Source organism: Capra hircus, chromosome 18 (genome assembly GCF_001704415.2).
Source record: "Capra hircus breed San Clemente chromosome 18, ASM170441v1, whole genome shotgun sequence".
Lineage (NCBI taxonomy): Eukaryota > Metazoa > Chordata > Mammalia > Artiodactyla > Bovidae > Capra > Capra hircus.
Genome location: NC_030825.1, coordinates 2,848,290 through 2,869,131, shown reverse-complemented (window position 1 = coordinate 2,869,131; position 20,842 = coordinate 2,848,290). Strand labels below are relative to the sequence as shown.

The 20,842-nt window shown below is 39.0% G+C and overlaps 1 protein-coding gene across 1 annotated transcript in view; it reads left to right on the top strand.

Moving 5' to 3' along the window:
* SF3B3 (splicing factor 3b subunit 3) overlaps positions 98-20,842 on the top strand; it is a 38,983-nt gene continuing 18,238 nt past the window's right edge. The window contains exons 1-11 of the mRNA XM_005691787.3: positions 98-212; positions 3,308-3,445; positions 4,602-4,928; positions 5,889-6,061; positions 6,638-6,779; positions 8,858-8,970; positions 10,414-10,551; positions 11,344-11,447; positions 14,132-14,297; positions 14,808-14,903; positions 17,189-17,261. Coding sequence (XP_005691844.1) covers positions 3,376-3,445; positions 4,602-4,928; positions 5,889-6,061; positions 6,638-6,779; positions 8,858-8,970; positions 10,414-10,551; positions 11,344-11,447; positions 14,132-14,297; positions 14,808-14,903; positions 17,189-17,261 — 1,402 coding nt within the window. The 5' untranslated portion in view covers positions 98-212; positions 3,308-3,375. The remainder of the gene's footprint in view (positions 213-3,307; positions 3,446-4,601; positions 4,929-5,888; positions 6,062-6,637; positions 6,780-8,857; positions 8,971-10,413; positions 10,552-11,343; positions 11,448-14,131; positions 14,298-14,807; positions 14,904-17,188; positions 17,262-20,842) is intronic.

Below are 20,842 nucleotides of genomic sequence, written 5' to 3'. Positions count from 1 at the left end.
AATGCGATGTGGAAGCAAGACAGAAGCAGTTAAAAAAATTATATATACATTCTTCAGGCGCCCGTGGGGACCTTTATCCGTCGCGCGCCAACCGGAAGGTCCCAATCTTCGGAGGTAATGGCGGACGCCGGCGGGTTGGCGTTGTCTGTAGCTTAGGCCTTCAAGGCAACTGAGGATCTGTTGGATATCTACGCCATCCTCCCTGCTACAGGGTAAGGAAGCAACTTCCTGACCTCCTTGAATCCGGGGAGAGGAAGAGCTGCTAGGTAGGGAGATGGGCCGAGCCTTTGGTAGGGGTTTCTGAGGCAGCTTAGGCCCGAGAGGTAAGGGCAAACGACGAGGAGGTGGCGGAGGGGGAATGCTCGGGTCGGCTTTAGGGAATCGCCTCCCGCTTGCGTTCACAGTGTGGGAACTAGGCCTGGCTCAAAATTAGCTTTCTGGAGACCGTACCGTTTAGGCACTGGAGAAGGTGTGAGAATGGCAGGAGGGACCTCTTCCCCTTGCGAAAGTAAATATGACGCACGGAAATGGAAAGGTCGGCGGAATGGAAAGGTCTTGGGCGTTCAAAGTGTAAATAATGGAAACAGCCTTTGAAATCAAGACTGTATCGTGTTTATGCTTTGGCACTTGGGCAGCTTGTTTCCTTCCGTGATCGCATGGAGTGATGTTCTTTCGGCACATGGAAAAGGGGTGGAGGGAGCAATCACAGGCTCGTCTCCTCGTGTTTACAGACAGCATTCCCGTGTATCAGTCTAGTATGGGAAATAATATACCAAGGTTGGGCCGTTAGAGGCTCCTGGTATACTATTTTGGCTGAACTTCCTCCATTACCCAAGATAACAATCGTTGGCCAACGTGATTTCTAAAGATAGTCATGGATGGCATTAGTTGTAAAGCAACTAGAAAACAGGCCGAGTTCCTCAGTGAGCTATGAAGAAAGAAAGGTAGCCTAGGGGGAGCTTTTCCAGGTTTCAGAAATGGCCCCTGGTCTCCTCTATTTGTTTTCGAAAAAATTTCATATTTTAAATTAAATCAGTCAATCCTGCCACATGGATCATATTGACAACATGATAGGGGTTTCATTGTGAATTCTGTTGTTGATAACGGGAATTTTGAAATTATTTGAACCGCAGCAAGATGCAAGAGAAGTTGTATCTGAGAATCACATTTCCTTTTTTTTTTTTAACTTACTTTTTACTGAAGGATAATTGCTCAAGAGAACATTGCTGTTTTCTGTCAAACCTTAACATGAATCAGCCATAGGTGTACACATGTCCCCTCCTTTTGAACCTCCCTCCCCATCCCACCCCTTTAGGTTGATACAGAGCCCCTGTTTGAGTTTCCTGAGCCACACAGCAAATTCCCCATTGGCTATCTATTTTACATATGGTAATACATTTACTACTTTTTGATTGACAGCAATTGCAACAGGTTCTCTATTTTCCACCCAGACCTTTAGCTGAGCACAACTTTCCTTGGAACTTTCTCAGTGTCTAAGGCCTTCTGAGTGTGTGTATCTATGTCTTTGTGTCTATAGTTTTTTTTCTCTGTTTTTCTTTTTGTAGGTCATTTTTCAACTCTGTTATTCCACCTCAGGCCTTTTCCTTTTTTCCCTATGATCCTAGGACAATAAAGATGTTCCTTGGTTTCAAGTAGGAAAATGTGTATCTCTCTGGACCTGTTTCTAGACTGGAGTCCTCTCTTTGGTAGCCCAGAGAGACAAGAGCCCTTGCTCTTGCACAGCCCAGAAATGGTTATTATTTGTGAGGATGTTTATTCATAATTCTCTTTTCTCATTTAACAAAACCAGCCTCATGTGTTAATTACACAGTGATAACTTTGAATTTCTCGAGATCCCTTGCTTTTGTCTCTGAGTGAGGAAAAATAAGTCAGTTTGTTTTCTAGCAGTAGGTGTGTATAGATGTAGTTTTTGGTAATTCTTTTATGGTAGAGGTACATCAGTTTGCAGTTTTGAGTTCTATCTGATGAGAAGAATCCTTTTCTGTGATTGTGTATTCCTTCGGAGAGGCTTCCTCCTGAAGTGACAGTTCAGTTTTTAGTTTTTTGGTGGTCAGTAGGTTTAAATTTAAAAACTGGCATTACTGACTCAAAGGACATGAGTTTGAGCAAACTCCAGAAGATAGAGAAGGACAGGGAGGCCTGGTGTGCTGTAGTCCACGGGGTCCCAAAGAGTGGGACACGACTCAGCAACTGGTTTAAGTTTCTAGTAATGTAAATATAGAGCTCTATAAGAGATGTAGGTGAGTACTTTTATCTATTAATCAGCAAAAGTCTGGTTGTAGAAATTAGGAACTCAAGTTGCTGGAGATGTAAATTGGCAGTTTCTTTGAAAGGCAGTTTGTCAATATGTATCAAAGTTGCAAATGTGTAAGTCTGTCAGTCCAGCAATTGCACTTCTAGGAATTAATCTTAGAAATACAGTCATGCACATATGAATGACTTATATATGAAGATTTTTCTTCGCAGCAGTATTCGTATTAGCAAGAGGTTGGGAAGAACCTGAATGAATGTTCATCAGTAGGGTTTTAGCTAAGTGAATTCTTATATACCCATTCGATGAAATGCATATCCTTATATTAATGGGATATATTATTGTATTAATACATAGCTGTAAAAAAACAAAACGAGAAAGTCTTTTGTTTGTCACTATGTCCAAGATAGGTAAAATGATTAAAAACAATCAGTTGCGCTATAATGTGAGTATACAATGATCTTTAGTTAAAAATGAAGGCATAGTATACAGTATTAATATGTTTCTTCTTGTGCATACAGAAAATATCTGGAAAGACACGATATAACTTGGTGAAATTGATTCCTCCAAGAAGGAAAACTGAATAGCTAGGGAATGGATGGAGTGGGCTTTTTGCTGTGCTTTTGAATTCTGAACCATGTGAAAGTAGACGTTATTCAAATAGAAGTAAATGTAGACCTAGTTTGTTTCCATGACAATAAAGTTAAATAAACATTGTTGCATTAATGGTACAGAGTACAGCTCCCTAATGTTTTTTGCTACATGTGACCTCAAGCAGTTTATTTTCTTAGCCTAATTTTCTTACTTGTAAAATTAGTGTAATATCATGTACTTTATATATTTCTTGTGAGATTAGAAGCAAAGTGTATAGTAGCACAGTGCCTGCATGTAGAAAGCACTCTTAATTGCTAAAAGTATGGTGTTACTCAGGAAGCCTTACTCTACTGGTTCTGCTGTCTTCACTAGATGTTGCCTTACAGAAATATCTGTTAACAGTTTCACAGCTGATATTTTTCTGCTTTTATGTGCTCTTAGCTAGCTTTGACTTGGTATAACCAAGGTCTGAATTGTGGAGCTGTGGGCGGCTCACTGTTACTGCTGCCATGTTCCTGTACAACTTGACCTTGCAGCGAGCCACTGGCATCAGCTTTGCCATTCATGGCAATTTCTCTGGTAAGTTCCTCTAAAGTTTTGTGTGGGGTTTTTTTTTTTTTTTGGACTGCACCTCTTGGCTTGCTGAGTCTTAGTTCCCTGACCAGGAATTGAATCTGTGCCCCCTGCAGTGGATGTGAGGAGTCCTTACTACAGACTTCCAGGGAATTCTTCACATTTTAAATATTAATAGTTTTATGCTTCAGATTGGTTTTTCAACATCAAGCCTTTTTGTAAAAAACAAATTATGAAAAAAAATTTAATTGTTAGAGAACATTGTAACTTATGTAATGCTTTACAGTTTCTAAAGTAATTGATCTTATCTCATTTCCAAAGAACTTTTAGAAAGTAAGGTGTCTTGATAAGTGATTGGGCATTGAGCAAATGAGAATGGATTGGGATAGGTAGGCGTGGTATATCAGGTAGGGTAGGAGGCCGTTTAGGCATTAGATAGTGAGGACCTATGCTGGGGCGGTGAGGATAGATAGAAGAATATGAGATTGCATCCTGGGTGGCAGAGAAAATGACAGTAACATTGATAGCAGGTTACTTGAGATCAGAGAGTGTGAGAAAGGAGGAAATTGGTTATTCTCAACATTTGAAGGTGATGACAACTCATCAGGGTGGATATGAGTAGCAGGGAGAGTTGGGTTCACGTTGGCTGTTTATGCATTTGGAGGTGTTGATTGCAATTTTGAAAGCAGGTGAGCTTTTTAGAAATAAACAGCATATATTAGATAGCAATTTTGAAAGTTCTTTGGGATACTACATCTAACTGCACAAAAAGTTAATATGATTTCTTAGAACAATAGTTTTTAAAATGGACTAGAAAGAGCCTTTGGAAATTTTAAATTTTACAAAGCTAAATGTTATACATTAATATCATTTGTAGACAACTCCCAATTATGCTTATTGATGGCAAATCTTAGAAAAATTAAAAGAAGTTTTTAAAAAAGCTTGCATGATCATTTATGAAAAGCTTTTCTTTGATACCACTTTTGTTAAATGTTTTAAATTCTAGGAAAAGGACCTTTTAAAGTAGAATAAATTAATTTAAAATACTAAGCCTCCAACTCATTTAGTTGTATTTGTGTGTAGTAGCATTTTGATCCATGAAGGTTACTTTTTGGACTAGTTCTTATTATTGTTCATGATCTTTATTTTGTGTGTTTTTCAGGAACCAAACAACAGGAAATTGTTGTTTCCCGAGGAAAGATCTTGGAGCTGCTTCGCCCTGATCCCAACACTGGCAAAGTGCACACTCTACTAACTGTGGAAGTATTTGGTGTCATCCGGTCGCTCATGGCCTTTAGGTTGACAGGTGGCACGAAAGACTACATTGTGGTTGGCAGTGATTCAGGTCGGATTGTTATCCTGGAATACCAGCCATCTAAGAATATGTTTGAGAAGATTCACCAAGAAACCTTTGGCAAGAGTGGATGCCGCCGCATTGTTCCTGGCCAGTTCTTAGCTGTGGATCCCAAAGGGCGAGCTGTTATGATTAGTGCGTGACTTACTCTGTTGGCTTTTTGATTCTTAAAGAAGCTCAGTTCAGAATAGCAATGCTGTGATTTTGGTAGTGTACCAAGAAATCACTCACCTGAATAAAATTTGTATCATTTTGGGTGTTTAAGTTGCTTTCTCTTTTAAAACAATGGTGAAAGTTTTAACACACCTTTTTTCTACTTCTTATCTAGTTGGGAATGGGTCATTTTTGGTTTCTTTAACTGTACCAAAAAGGCTATGCTGAAAGTTTTCACATTATTAGGCAAAGAGTATGGTTGCTTTCATCAGCCTGAAGTGATGATTTACATTCATGTCTCTTCTCTGATAAATCTCTTGAAGAAAACTCTGCATATCTGATCAGGCTTCCAGAGGGCAACCTTCTGTGACCAGTTGCAAAATTATTAGATCTAATTCAGAGAACAAAGCTGGCAGTTTTATGAATTTTTGCTTAGTTTGTCATAAAAATTTTTGGAAAGTTAGTGGGATATTAGGGAGACCTGGTGTGCTGCGATTCATGGGGTTGCAAAGAGTCGGACATGACTGAGCGACTGAACTAACTAACTAAGATCCCTATTATGGGGACTTTACTGGTAGTCCAGTGGCTAAGCCTCTGAGCTGCCAGTGCAGACTTGGGTTCAATCCCTGGTCAGGGGAGTAGATCCCACATGTCAACTAAGCATATACATGCCACAGCTGAAGAGGGCCCTCTTACTGCAGCAAAGATGTTGAATATCGTAACTAAGACTCAGCACTGCTAAATTAAAAAAAATCTCTATTAGAACGAGAAGGGTAAAATTTAGCTCCTGTCTATTTTAGTGTTAGCAAAATCTTAAGTTAATGCACTTGTAGTGTTTAGTACTGGCTATCATTTAGAAAATAATTGTGATATAAATCTAGCTGTTCTGTAGCCTGTCTTTTCATTATCTGGAATTTTTTTATGTTTTGTCTCCATCCACAGGTGCCATTGAGAAACAGAAATTGGTGTATATCTTGAACAGAGATGCTGCAGCCCGACTTACCATTTCATCTCCACTGGAGGCTCACAAAGCAAACACTTTAGTGTATCACGTAGTTGGAGTAGATGTGGGATTTGAAAATCCAATGTTTGCTTGTCTGGAAATGGATTATGAGGTATATCTTCCTTGGTCACAATTTTTTTATTACTGTTACTCTCCAGATGCCTCTCTGAAACACTTGGGAGCGTCTCAGCGTTCACCTGACCACATGATAGCGCCTTTGCTCTGGGTTGAACAGTCCCCCTGTGTAAACAGGGTTTTATTGGGGAAACGCCCTGAAAAAAGAGGTGAAGTGGTGTTTTGGATATTTTTTCATTGGGAGATAGTGAAAGATGGGACATGCCGTTCTTTCCCTTGAGAGGAAGGCAGTGTTTTCTGGTCCCAGAAGTAGAAAACTTGGGTTCTTGCACTCGTTCTGCCATTTTTTAGTGTGAATTTTGGCAAAGCATTTGGCATCTGTGGACCACTATTTCCTGGTTTGTGAAATGGAAGAATCTTAATGACCTTTTCAGCTTTATTCGTTTATTTAAATAATTTTTACTGGAGTATAGTTGATTTATAATGTTGTATTAGTTTCAGGTGTACAGCAGAGTGAATCAGTTATTCATATACATGTATCCACTCTTTGACTTTCCAGCTTTGAAAGTTTGATTTTATGGTACTGATTAGTCTTTGTGCCACTGTTACCTAGGAAGCAGACAATGATCCAACTGGGGAAGCAGCAGCTAATACCCAGCAGACGCTTACTTTCTATGAATTAGACCTTGGTTTAAATCACGTAGTCCGAAAATACAGTGAGCCTTTGGAGGAACATGGAAACTTCCTAATTACAGGTACTTTTTTCTTCGATCTACTTTGTACCATTTTGCTTGGTCCATTTTATGCCCAAACTTAGGAGTGTTTACTTAATAGGATTTGGAAACTATAATCTATTCATAGTAAACCTGAGTGCCTTGTCTGTGTTTTGGGGACGTTAGAAATTCATGTGGTGGTTAACTCTTACCCTCTAATGGGATAGAGAAAGAAAGAGCAGTCGGCTTGGAATATTGATTTCTGGTGGCTGCTCTGGTGTTTTGACTGTAGTCAATCTTTCACTCTCATTACAAAAATCAAAATCTGGCTCTGTGAAAAGACATGTTGTGGATGAAACAAGATAAAACTGTCCTTCAGTTTGAAAGCCTAGATGAAATAGAAATATTTTTGAAAACTGTCACCAAAATTGATAGAAGATGAAATTAAGAACCTGAATAGACCAACATTTGTTTAAAAAATTGGGGCAATAATCAAAATTTTCTTTTCCTCAGAAGATTTAAGGTCCAGAATTTTTAGGGACCTTAAATTTCTTGAGCGATCAGAAAAAGAATAAAAACCTATGTGCCACTTTAAGAGCTTAGTATAACTTCATACCAAAACTGGGGAAGGACAGTAATAAGAAATATTTACAGCCTAGTTATCCTTTGATGGTAGATGCAGAAATCTTAAATTTTAGCAAATCATATTCAACAGTGTTTTATATGCATCATAGCAAAGTATGATTTTTGTAGGAGCTCAAAGAGGTTCACCATGAAGAATCAATATTAGTTTAACTCATTATATTAAAAGACTAAAGGACAACTATATTTGTGGTATCTAAATTGTATCAGGCTCATCTAAGATGGTGATCCAGTCCTTTCTGTTTTGAGTCATTTGCATTTGATGTCTAAAATGAAGTATGTCTGTTGTTGGATAGGATTTTGGAGAAGAAAAATATAAAATAGCAGTTGTCTTTGAGTGTTAAATCTTAGGAAGAGACTATATATTAAGCAGAAGCATTTTAAAAAATAGATTATATTAATTACTTGTTATAATGTATTATGATACTTCTCATTTACAAGGGTTTCATTCATTAAACAAATGTTTACTGAACCTCTGTGATCACTATGTGCAAAGTCAATCTGCTGGCCCCTGGGACTGCGTGGTGAAAAATTTGTTGTGGTGTCTCCTTATATACAAGATTGAGTATAATGGTGAATACATACTAGTAACACAAAAGTTACCAGAGTGTGCCACATGCCGTGACAGCATGGAGGAGGGGTTCCTAACCAGAAAAGGAAGGCAGTGCATTAGAGAAAGCTTTCAGAAGTGCTCTTAGCCGAGGACTAAGGAATAGTTAGGAGTTAGGGGCCGTGAGGGTGGAGGAGGAGTTTCTCTTGTGGGCAGAGGAAACAGAATGCACAAAAGCCCAAATGCAGGAAAAAAACATGGTTCATTGAAAACTGAAAGCTCATTGTGGTTGGATCATTGGAGGTGAAGAGCTGGGGTGGAGGAAGCAGAAGAATAATGACCTATTAAAGGTGAATGTTTTAGAAAGATCACATGGTTACATTTTGGTAATGGAATGGAAGGTGGTAAGGTCAGGAAGCATTTCCATTAAACCAAAAGAGGTTTGCAGCATGAGGACTGCTGAAGAGGTAGAACCAGTGTGGGAGAGGAGAGAATTGAAGGGTGACACCCTTTTTGCTGCAGAAAGGATGGTTTGGTCGATTGGTTGATGACAATGTTCTCTAAGGTTGAGAACCCAGGAAATGGTTTGGTAAGGAACTTGGCAGTGGTTTGTGAATGCATTCATTTTTAACCTGCTATGGAATATCCATGTAAGAGTGTCCATTAGGCAGTTGGATTATAGGTCCGAAGCTGAGAACTGAGTTCTGGGCTTGGAGCTAAACTTTTAGATGCCTTACTAGATATCTGGACAGGCTGAAATCACCCAAATGGTGTTCCATTCTTGTCTAGTGTAACTCTCAGGGAAAAGAAACACGTTGAATGTTTAGCCCCTTCAGGCACCTTTAAGTTGTGCTGAAGGAGAGAAGGAATTGAAGGTTAAATTCATAGTTACGTCAAATCATTACTAGTTATTGTTTTCTCTTGACAGTTCCAGGGGGATCAGATGGTCCAAGTGGAGTGCTAATCTGCTCCGAAAACTACATTACTTATAAGAACTTCGGTGACCAACCGGATATCCGCTGTCCAATTCCCAGGAGACGGGTAGGTCTTTGTTTACCATAAGAGAATATATTTATGTTGTGAAATGAACTTAATTTTTGTTAAGTGTTTTTAGTAAAGTCAGTAAGTATTTTAGCACAACAAAACAAAATCTGAGAAGGAAAATTGAAAATCAGCACAGTTCTGGGTTGTGCACCTAAAACTAGCATGATATTGTAAGTCAGTTGTGCTTCGGTTTTTAAAAAAGCAGATACAATTTTCATTCTTGAAGAACCTATGAACATTATCCATTTGCAATTCCTGAAAGTTTCTAGTTTGAAGAATCCAGGTGTATTCATTACAGGTAAATAGTCTTTCATTCTCCCCTACTCCACCCCATTCCAGCATAGAAAAAATCTAAAAGGAGCAAACAGTGAATTCCTATAAACTTTTCACTTAGCTTCACTGACTAGTACTGCTCTGCTACATTGGCCTTTTCTTTGCTTTGTATCTGTGTTTTTTAGGCAAGACTATTTGAAGATAAGTTCTAGGGATCATTACACTTTACGACAGTTCCTTGTACTACCCCGTTTTTAAGAGATTTGGGTATCCGTGGATTTTGGTATCTGGGGCCTCGAGGCTCAAACTAATCCCTTGCAGGTGTTGAGGGATGATTATAATGAAGTTCTGTGTACCCAGCTTCAGTTATCAGCAGCACATGGGTAATCTTCATTGATCTCTGCTTCCTCAAACTCTCCTTTCACCCCAAATTAATTTTCTTTATAATATTAATTTATAGGTCCTGGGGTTAAATCTTTTTAAGACATCGTTTATCTAGTACATGGTATTTGAGTAAGATTACATCAATTTTAGAAAATTTGGTAAGATTAGCAAGTTAAATTTTTGGAGTGGTGTTAAGTAATAAAGTTTAGTTATCAGAAGTTTATTAAGCACCTGACTGCCAGGTGCTGTACTTGACTTTGGGACTACAAAGAAATATAAAACATGTTTTGCCTTTGAGAGAAATACAAAATGTTGGAAATACTTAAAAAGAAACAAAATCCAGTTGAGGGGGATGCCTTTTGGGATTTTGGCAAGTTGATAAAGACAGAAGAGGGATGGTGTTGGTGGTTTGGATAGTACTGTGAATGTGTAAGAGTCTTATTTACAGCCTGAAATGATGATTCTTTAAATTTCATGTCTCTTCTCTGACATTTTTCTCTGGAGATAGTTTTTGCCTTATTAATCTGATCAGGCTGTAGACTGGAATTGTGGCTTTTTTTTTTAACCTAAGCTTTATTATGTATTTATAGTAGACAAGAATTTCTGTTTATTGTGTTATATAATCCTGTGGTTGGCAAGCTGCTCTGGGTCACAGCTTGCATGGAGAGACTCCAGGTGCCTCTAGACATTTGGTGGCCTGTTTGATCCTTATTGGTAAGGTGCTGAATTCCAGAAAAGAAATCCTAATTTCTAAGATGTTGATTGTGTATTTGACTTTGCTAGAATGACCTGGATGACCCTGAAAGAGGAATGATTTTTGTCTGCTCTGCCACCCATAAGACCAAATCAATGTTCTTCTTTTTGGCTCAGACTGAGCAGGGAGATATCTTTAAGATCACTTTGGAGACAGATGAAGATATGGTAAGTAGACCATGGAGGAGGGAGAAAAAATGAAAAAGCATGTTAGCTGTTATTAGTCTAATTTGATAAAACTTGCTACAATTTCATCCTAATTTTAGTTAAATAACCTTATTTTGAAAACTGATGGTTATCTAAGGTTTACAGAGTGGTGTTATAAGCCATTTGTTCATTTCAACTACTCTCTGAGATAGAAAGGATAGTTACAAGTTTAAAAAACAGGGGCAGAATGCCTTAAAAAGTAGTTGCTTAAGGTGTTAAAGCTTTTAAAGTTTGGAATTGGAATATGAATGTAAATTTTCTCCCCTTGGTGAACAGGTTTTTGGTCTCATTACGTACAATGTGAGAATGGGTAATGCCGCTTCTAGTGAATGACAAGGGAAAGCTCTCTATGTTGCCTGAAAACTGGCAGTATATGAGCTCTGTCACTTTTATCCCTTGGAGGAGCATTGAGCACTGGGCAATTTGTTAGATACTGGTTTAGCTCAAGAGTTGGCAAGTTTTGTGTTTTTGTTTTCCTGTTTAAGGCCAGGCAGTGAACGTTTTCCGCTTTTGTGGGCCGTGTGGTCCATTTCCACTGCTTGGCTCTACTGCTGGGCACAGACGCAGCCATTGGGAGTATGTGAGCTGCATGGCTGGCCTGTGGGCTGCAGTTTGCTGACTCCTGGTGTGGATGTGAAGGACAGGATTTGTTTTTGCCACTTTGTTTTATTACATTGTCCTATTATACTGCACTGTTTTCCATGTTGTGGCTTCATTTGCCTGCACACTAGAATCTTTCTCTTTCCATTCCAGGTTACTGAGATCCGGCTCAAGTATTTTGATACTGTGCCTGTTGCTGCTGCCATGTGTGTGCTTAAAACAGGCTTCCTTTTCGTAGCATCAGAATTTGGAAACCAGTGAGTAGTCCTTTTATTATCCCGTTTCACCCTGGCTACTATAAAAGTTGGTGAAAGAGAGGTAGTTTCAGGGCCTTGTAGTTTTTCCTGAGAATGTTTTATGTCCTTCAGAACAAAAGTTTTGCCCTCTTCCCTTTTATGTTCTTTCCCTTGATGACTTTCTCTATTTTAGTGGCTTAAATCAATACCTGTGGATAGCTGCAAAAAGTAGCTTTAGAAGTGATCTCCTGAACTTTTTGTTGGGCATTCCTGCTGAACTACCTAGTATTAAATAGATGTTCCATAGACATGTCACTTGCACAAGTCTGAAGTTGAAACTCGTTAGTACCTACAGCAGCTTCCCAGCCATGTCACCAATCTTTCCAACTGTACTATTTCTCTTTTTTTTTTAATGTTTCTTTCCATTATGGTTTATCTCAGGATGCTGAATTTTGTTCTCTGTGCTAGGACCTTCGTTGTTTATCCTTCCTGTTTCATAGATGGTTCATTTGTGCCATAGTTTTAGATTCCACATAAATGCTACCACATGGCATTTGTCTTTCTCCTTTTGACTTCACTTAGTATGATCATCTCCAGTTGCATCCATGTTGTTGCAAATGGCTTATTTTGTTCTTTTTTATGGCTGAGTAGTATTCTGTTCTGTATATATACCACATCTTTATGCATTCGTCTGACGATGGACATTTAGGTCGCTTCCATGTCTTGGTTTTGCCGTCCTTACTATTTCTGTTAATGTCTTATGGGCCAATTCCAGCAACTTGAGTGTAAAGTCTCGATTTTGCTGTCTTCCACAGCTTTCATTTGAAAGTCAAGTTGTTTATTACTTTTGTATTCCTTTTTTGTGGTACTAGTCTGAATTAGTTCCCTAATTCCTTATTGCAGTTCATTGTCCTGTAAAACTCAACCTTTATAGAGGGTCATGTCTTCAAGCAAACAAGACACAACCCTGATGAAATGCTGTCCTCATCCTTGTGTTACAGTCTTTGATGGCTTTTCATAGACAAATGGGAGAAGGCGATGGCACCCACTCCAGTACTCTTGCCTGGAAAATCCCATGGATGGAGGAGCCTGGTAGGCTGCAGTCCATGGGGTCGCGAAGAGTCGGACACGACTGAGCGACTTCACTTTCATGCATTGGAGAAGGAAATGGCAACCCACTCCAGTGTTCTTGCCTGGAGAATCCCAGGGACGGGGGAGCCTGGTGGGCTGCCGTCTATGGGGTCGCCCAGAGTCGGACATGACTGAAGCGACTTAGCAGCAGCAGCAGCACAGACAAATGAGTTCAATAAGTCTGAACTCTACTCTGGCCTTGAATTTAAAACCAGTATTGAAGACTCCAGATTGCTTATGAAATGAGATGCCATGGCCTTGCTTTCAGGTTTTGCCGTTAGGTGCAGAAGGCTTGTCTAACGCTATTTCTGTGTGAGGAAAATGAAAATACTGTCTAAAACTTTGTGATTCTATTCCAGTTTCCCGTTTCTACAGTTGTTCCCCCTTTCTTTATGTCCGTAACTCGTTCTCATGGAGCTTATTCCAACTGTCTTTATTGCTCCTTTTCCCAGTTTATACCTGTTTTGTCTCACTTTTTACAGCTTAGCCTATTGTTATAAGTATTTTCACCCATTTCTAATTTTTTAAGTTTTCTTAACAAGGAACTTCCATTGTAGAAAAGTTGGGAAAGTGCATATAAGCAAAAATGTCTCTTGTAATCCTTCTGCCCAAAGATACCATTTTTGTGTGTGTGTACCTGTGTATATATATATTTAAATCTTTATATAAAAACGATAATGTATAGTGTTTTGTAAGTTATGTATTTTTATATAGTAGTGAATAATTTTTTATTGATCAATAAATAGGTCTTAAACATTCATATTTTTTAGCATCCATTATTTCTTTTTGTGGTAAAATATGTATAACAAAATTTGTCATTTTAACATGTTCAATTTGGTGGCATTAATTACATTTGCAGTGTTGTATAACCATTGCTACTGTTTTTCCAAACTTTTTTTTTATCACTCCAGACTGAACCTGTATGCCCATTAAGGAGTCTCCTCATGGCCCTGTCCCTCAGCACTGGGGACCTGAGTGCACACACACGCTCACCCTTCTGTCTGGCTCACTTCATGTGGCGTAGTTTAGAGTTCATGTGTCAGCTCTATATTTTTCTTATCCAAGAATAATAACCCACTATATGTATGTACCACATATTATTTACCTGTTAATGGACACCTGGATTCTTTCCACCTTTTGGCTGTTGAGAGTAATGCAGGATTGGATGCTGGTGTGCAAATATCTGTTTTAGTCTTTGTTTTAAATTCTTTTGGGTATGTACCCTGTTCTTAAAGACATAGAAAACCCTAGTCAGTAAGCAGAGATCTCAAACTGTAGATGCCGACTCAATATTAAAGTGATTTATGAGCATTATGTTGATGGCAGACATCTTCAGAAGAAGTACTTTTTAAATGCTTATTGGGTTTTTTTTCTTCCAGTTTTACAGAGATAAAATTGAAATACAGCGCTGTGTAAGTTTAAGGTATGCAGCATAGTGATTTGACTTACACACATCATGAAATGGTTATCACAGTTAATCTCATTTGGTTCATGTATAACATACGGAAGTGTTAATTATATTTATAATGTACATCAGAGGAAACATTTTACCTGAAATCTTTGCCTCTCCCTAGTTACTTGTATCAAATCGCACATCTTGGAGATGACGATGAGGAACCTGAGTTTTCATCTGCCATGCCTCTAGAAGAAGGAGACACATTCTTCTTTCAGCCAAGACCACTGAAAAACCTTGTGTTGGTTGATGAGTTGGACAGCCTCTCTCCCATTTTGTTTTGCCAGGTGAGGATCTTTCTAGTCACTACATAATGAGCAGTGCTAACCAACTGTTTTTGAATATGAATGAGTTTAAAGTTTTAATTCAAATTAACCTCATAGTCTAAAGAGGTTCAGCAGCATATCTGTGGACTCGCCGGGGTGTAAGGGTAAAATAGCTAAAGGCAGTTGGGGGGTTAAAAAGCTTTACATAAATCCTTGGGCTTAAAGTGGTTAAGACTCTACATTTCTACTGCAGGGGGCACAAGTTCCATCTCTGTTCAGGGAACCAAGATCCTACGTGCTGTGTGACCAAAACAAAGAACTGATAAAAGCTTTTTTTGTTTGTAAAACTTGCTGCTTCAAACTGCTTGCTTTTCGGGACATTGGGTCTTTTTTTTCACTCCATGTGCCCAGGGCCCGTAGTAATGTTTAAGCCTAATAAACTAAAAAAGTGGTTTGTCCCCATGAGAATAATCAAGTTTGTGTGTGGGAAAGTAGCACAAGTAGACATTTCTCCCCCTTTTCTTTGTGCAGATAGCTGATCTGGCCAATGAAGACACTCCCCAGCTCTATGTGGCCTGTGGTAGGGGACCGCGGTCATCTCTGAGAGTCTTAAGGCATGGACTTGAGGTAAGATTGAAATTTCTAGATCATATGCAGGGTTTGGAGGGAAGTGCTAGCAAAGCAGCCTAAGGCTTTATTCTGATGATATCAAAGATGTATTCAGTGTTTATATGAAACAAAGATGTTTTTCTCTTCACCTGTTTCCATAAAGTTTACAGTTTAAATTTCCCAATCTTTAACATGTCAACACAATAGGCACTTTAAAAATTTGGCAAATGGATATCAAAGGGGAAAAATACCTGTTAATTCCAGGTTCACTCGCCACAATGTGTAGGTTGAGAAGTCTGACTTGCATGGCACATTTTATTGCACCTCATTTTAGTCTTGATCTTTCTGCATAGTTTTTAGATACTTATATTTTAAACTATGTTAAATACAGTATATATATATATTTATATCTTACTAAGTTTATTTCTTACTGCTATGTGCTTTTAAGTCGTACAATTTTTAATGTTTTTGCAGTGTACCTTCACAGTGGGTGGATCAGAATTTATTTAATGAATCCTTTATTGTTGGACATTTTAGGTGAAATGGACACTCAAAATTATCTTCTCAAATCCCATATCCTTTTCTCATCATGGTTCTTGTGTTGATGCATTTTAGCAAGCCCTGGGCTTGATTTTGTTAGGAGTAAAATAAATCTTCCTATGGCAGTTAACTTTTAGCAGTTGGGGTTGGCAAACTCCAGGCTCTTAGAGGCCCACTGCCTGTTTTTTGTAAATTTTTATTGGAACACAGGCAAGGTGACCTTTGTTTTGAATTTTGGCTCTACTTAATTGTTACTAAGCTTTTGTTTCCTCTTCTGTAAAATGGGCTTAATAGCATCTGCCTTAAGGATTGCTGTATTAATTAAATGAGAATGCAAATGAAGCACTTGGTCAAGTTCTGGCTTATAGTAACTGTTCAGTAAATGTTAGCTATTAATATTGCTGTCTCAGGGGATTTAAAAAGTTTTGATTGCCTGAATATTCATCAAGTCACCAAAATTTCAATGACTTGAACCTAATTTAGACCAATAGTTCTTGATAAGTTACTTGCTGCTCATTGGATCCCAGTGATCATCTGGTGAAAGTAAGCACTCAAACACAAAAAAATGCACACATGCGTTAACACTGTGTGCACGGTGTTGGGAGAGAAAGAGCCTGATGGAGAATCGTTGGTTTTGAGTCCTCTGCTGCCTCCTAATTTTTTCTAATTCTATTTTTAAAAATCTGTTATGCAAAAAATATTTTTTTAATTGCTGGACATTGCTTTCTTCCTGTGTATCTGTTTGTTCAGTCTTGTTCAGCTAGATTATGGTCTCAGTTGAGCAGAGTCACTGTCAGATAGTGTAGCGTACATGACATTTAGATTTTATTGATTGTGAAGTTTCCCAAGATTCTCCTGTACCATGATCAGGTACTCCTGCTACCATTACCTGGATAAACCAACAAAAGGATAAAATAAAATGCCTTTCATATGTATTCTTGAGTCCTTCCTGTAAAATGTAGCTCACTGTTCAATTGCACAATATGATAGGCTGCCTTGCTTTTTATCTCTAGGTCATTTTAAAATATTTAATAAAATTTTTATCTTAGGTGGTCTTAGATTTACAGAAAAATTGCAAGGATATTATAGACAGTTAATGTTTAGTCCACACCTTGTTTTCTCCTCTGGATCATTTTGAGTTTATCTTACATATTTTATTTATTCTCATCTGAAAGTCTATATGACATTCAGAGGAGTCTTGACTGTGACATTAAGGGGCATAAAAATCAAGTAGGAAGGACAAAACAGTTCCTCAGATTACTTTCAGATAAGTATCCTAAGCGGTGATGATTGTGATTCCTGAGAACTTACAGGAGGGAGAGATGACTGCCAGCTCAGAAAATAGGGAAGATTTTTTTTCTAAAGGATGTGGTATTTGAATTGTTTGGTGAAGAGACGTGGAATTTCGCCTTAAGGGAGCAAAGGAAAGGAAAGGATGCTAATTGAGATGGACTGTTTCATTCCCACATGCTTGCTTTTTGTGGAGGATGCAGGCATGTTATCCTCAAAAGGAAGCATTTGGCCTTGGCTGCAGCAGCTATCCTAGATGTCCCATCACTGCTTGCTGAAGTCAGTGTTGGGAATCGACAGTACCTCTAGCTGTTTGGTTCTTAATGTTCTGTTTGACTAGTTGGTTCCAGTGTTTTAATCCAGTGTACACTGAGCACTGCTATATTATAGGGACTGTATTATCTAGTGTGATTGTAAACAAGGAGCTGCGTTTCACGCTCAGTGGGTCTGTGGTTTCTCTCCTTTCCTGTCAGGTATCAGAAATGGCTGTCTCAGAGCTACCCGGCAATCCCAATGCTGTCTGGACAGTGCGTCGGCACATTGAAGGTAAGCGGCCCTTTCCCAGAGGTCTGAGTGAGGGTCCAGGTGCCACTGACAGTAGAAGCTTAAGAGGCTGCATTCATAATACTTCTATGTCATTTCATATACTAGAAACTTTTTTTTTACTCAACACCATGTTTTTGAGGCTCCCAATCACAATGCTTTCACATACTACATTTTGTACACATGGGTAAGAGGCACACAGGGTGGCTGTTCATCCTCAGTGCATACACACTTCAGTATCATAGATAGAGCTGGCATATGTCGGTTCTTTGACTATATTCATCATTAAGGTAGTCTTTCCATATGTGTTAGAGGTATGTAGAGGGAAAAGTTTTTGCTTCTTCTACAATATTTTCTCCTGTTGTGTTGAAATCACAGTGAAATTGAAGGTATTCTGGATATTAAGAGGCTTGTTACTGTTCTGTTCAATAGGTGTAGTAGTTGTGTTTAAGGGAAGTGGAGGTTGATTGAAGCAGAATTTTAGGGTGAATGGAAAAGGAGGGATGGAAGAAAGAGGAAGTCTGAGCTCCTGAATAAAAATGGTCACCTCATCCTAAAACTTTGAAAGTTATGTGAAAATGCATATTAATGCAATAGCAGAAAAGTCCTGTGACAATGGAATTTCAGTCCCTTAGAAATAAAACTCAGTTCTCATTTTCCCTTTGATTCTTTGGGGTTGTAGGTCATTTCTATTCCTAGACCTCATTTTCCTCTTGTTCCCTCAGGAATGTGAAACTGGCCAGAATACAAAGCTTTTTCAAGAAAACAGCTGGAAATCTTCCTGCTTTTTAGATGTTTTGGTTGTATGGAACCAGTTTAAGGGAGCTGGGAAATGTGTAGGAGGGAAACCTCTTTCTATTAATAGAATACAGAGTGAATTTTATCTTCATGTGGGCATTGGAATCCTATCTGAGTAGAAAGAAAAAAGTGAATAGGAAATCAGTAGGTTCATTTTAGCTGAGAAGGTATTTATTGGATGATTGGTTTTAAAAGATTTCCCCAGTTTTGGTATTGTCTTCATAAAGTGGTCATAAACTGGTCAGTATTGATGTTCACCTTTAGCTTGGGGGCTGGTTGATACGAAGGCTCTTGAAAATTGCCTCAGTTCAGTTCAGTTCAGTCGCTCAGTCGTGTCCAGCTCTTTGCGACCCCATGAATCGCAGCACGCCAGGCCTCCTGTTTGAATTAGAAAGAGCCTTTGTGATAAAACCTAGCGTGCTCCTTTTTTTGGTCTGTTTTTTGTTTTAACTTATTAAACTTTATTGTAAAATCGATTAAGATTTGCAGGAAAGTTACTCTTCATTTTTTTGAAGAAGGCTGAAAATCGCACTTGTTGACTGTCTCAAGATAGAGCACATAGGTAATAGAGACTGAAAGCTTTCTCTCTCGAATTTCAACCCAGTGTCCATTTGACTGAGTGAGTCTTGGTCATGTTGGTTTCCTAGGACAAGTTCAGTATTCTCATCCTGCTGCCTTGTAATTAAGATAGGATTCTATTCTCAGAGCATGTGTCATCTAAAAAAGAAGTATACAAAACTAAGGTGTGTTCTGATATGATGAAAGGCACATGTGTGTTGCCAGGCAGGGTTAGAGGAGAGGGAAGAGGCATGTGTTTGAGAATCAGGAAAGGCTTTGGGGGTTGATGTGTGATAAGTTAGTGATAAGTGGTATATTGTAGCTAAAATGTTTTCTCCTCTAAATACCAAAATGTAGGAAATTATTAAATCCTGATAAATTTTACTCTTTAGGAACTATAATTTGGGTTTTCACCCATAAAAGAGGTCAAGTTCTCGGTTCATTCTCTTTCCAGATTTCCTAAGTTACTGTTCCACCTGTCCACACATGTGGACGTGGCATGCAGTCTTCCAGGCAACTACTAACCTTGGCTGGTACTTGGTGATGCACACTACCAATACCAAGCCTTTTTTTCTCTTCCACAGGTGGCTGGTGAAGGTGCTGATCACCACAGGTGTGTACCTATCGCTAGGGTCTACCGTGGGGTCTGAGAGTTCACCCAGGGAGAGGGAGTTGCGCAGAATTCTGAGGCTGCCCTGATAGCATCTCTCAGAGGGAAACTTTGCAGTTCGCTGTCCATGTGCACTATGGTCGTGCACCCCCATCTGCCATTGTGTTAAACAGTCTGAGTTAGGAGTCACTTTCTCCCACAGAATGTAGAACACAGGATTAATTTGCTTCCCATTAAGCCGAAAGGGCCTATAGCTAGAAAATCTTAACTTCATACTCTCCCTTGATGTTTTTATATGTTCCATTTGTAACTGAAAGATTGGGCCCTGGAGCAAGCCCCCGCTTTTTTCTTTTGAGTCTAGTGAGGCCTGTGCTGAGGCAAGACAAATACTGAGGAGTTTGAATATGGAGTGAGAATGAGATATTGAAGGCTTCGGGCATCTCGGTGGTCACTCAGTCTTCCTCTTGGAGTGGGCTTTGTTGAGCCTGAGATACTAGGGCAAGAGAAAGAAGGGCACATCCCCTCTTGTGTGGGCTGCTTCTGCAGTGCTGAGACAGAAGTCCCGCTTACCTGAGATAGATGCAGTCTCATACTCTAGTAGATTCTTCAGTGAGATAGGAACTAAGAATGTTTCATATGAAACTTGAAACCTCAGGAAGAAGGCAGCATAGACTTCATAGTTCATTGGCGTGTGCCTTCACTGAATCTTTATTTTGTTCTCAAGTCCAACTTTTAACCTAAAACCTGCCTAGGACCCAAGAGCTGCTATCTGCTTCTGCTTCTCCTGGTCATAGAATGGAAAGGGTAGACATCTCAGTGTGCTTAATATTCATAGGGAAGTGGATATTTGCAGCTTTCAGATAGCAGTCATTGCTCTGCTGCTTGTTGAACTGCCCAGCAAACATAAGACCTAGACCACCGAACATCTCTTTATTTTTATACCTGAGCAGTCTGGGGCCTTGAGTCAGAGGGGGGAAGATAAGGACGCAGGCTGCTGCTTTTCGTCACTCCCCTCAGTCTCTGCATGTAGGTTAAAAATGTGTGGTTTCTTTTCTGGAGACCCTCCTCCTTTGACTGAAGGAAGAAGCTGAAATCCTGCCCAGTTTTAGCCCTTTATTGTTTGGCTTTAATTTGCTCTGGCATAGCTTTTGAAATAGAGGGTTTCAGTGTTGAGAACGTGGGAAAGGACACCATTTATATAATGTTAAAATTAAGCAATTCCTGTTAACTTTTACACCAGAGATTTCTAGTTTAAAAATAGAGCTGGAGTAAAGCTTTCAAGTTTGGTGTTGCTTAGAGACTGATGGTGGTTTTATTGTAAGCTGTTAAGACATCCACTTCAAGGATGGCCTGTCTGTGCTCAGTATTTTAAGATGATGAACAGTACAGTTTTACAGAGCAATTTTATAAGGTGTCCCCAGGCATGTGAAATAATCTAAAACCAGTTATCTGCTTGTCCAGTGTTACTTCATGTGATTTGGCAATTGAACCATTCCTCTGGATTCCTGGTATAGCCATTAAGATTATACCCATTGGGAAAGATCTTTGATTCTTGCCTTTCAGCCACTCATTCAGTGCACACATGTTATTAATTGAAGCAAAAGTTTTGCAGGACAGT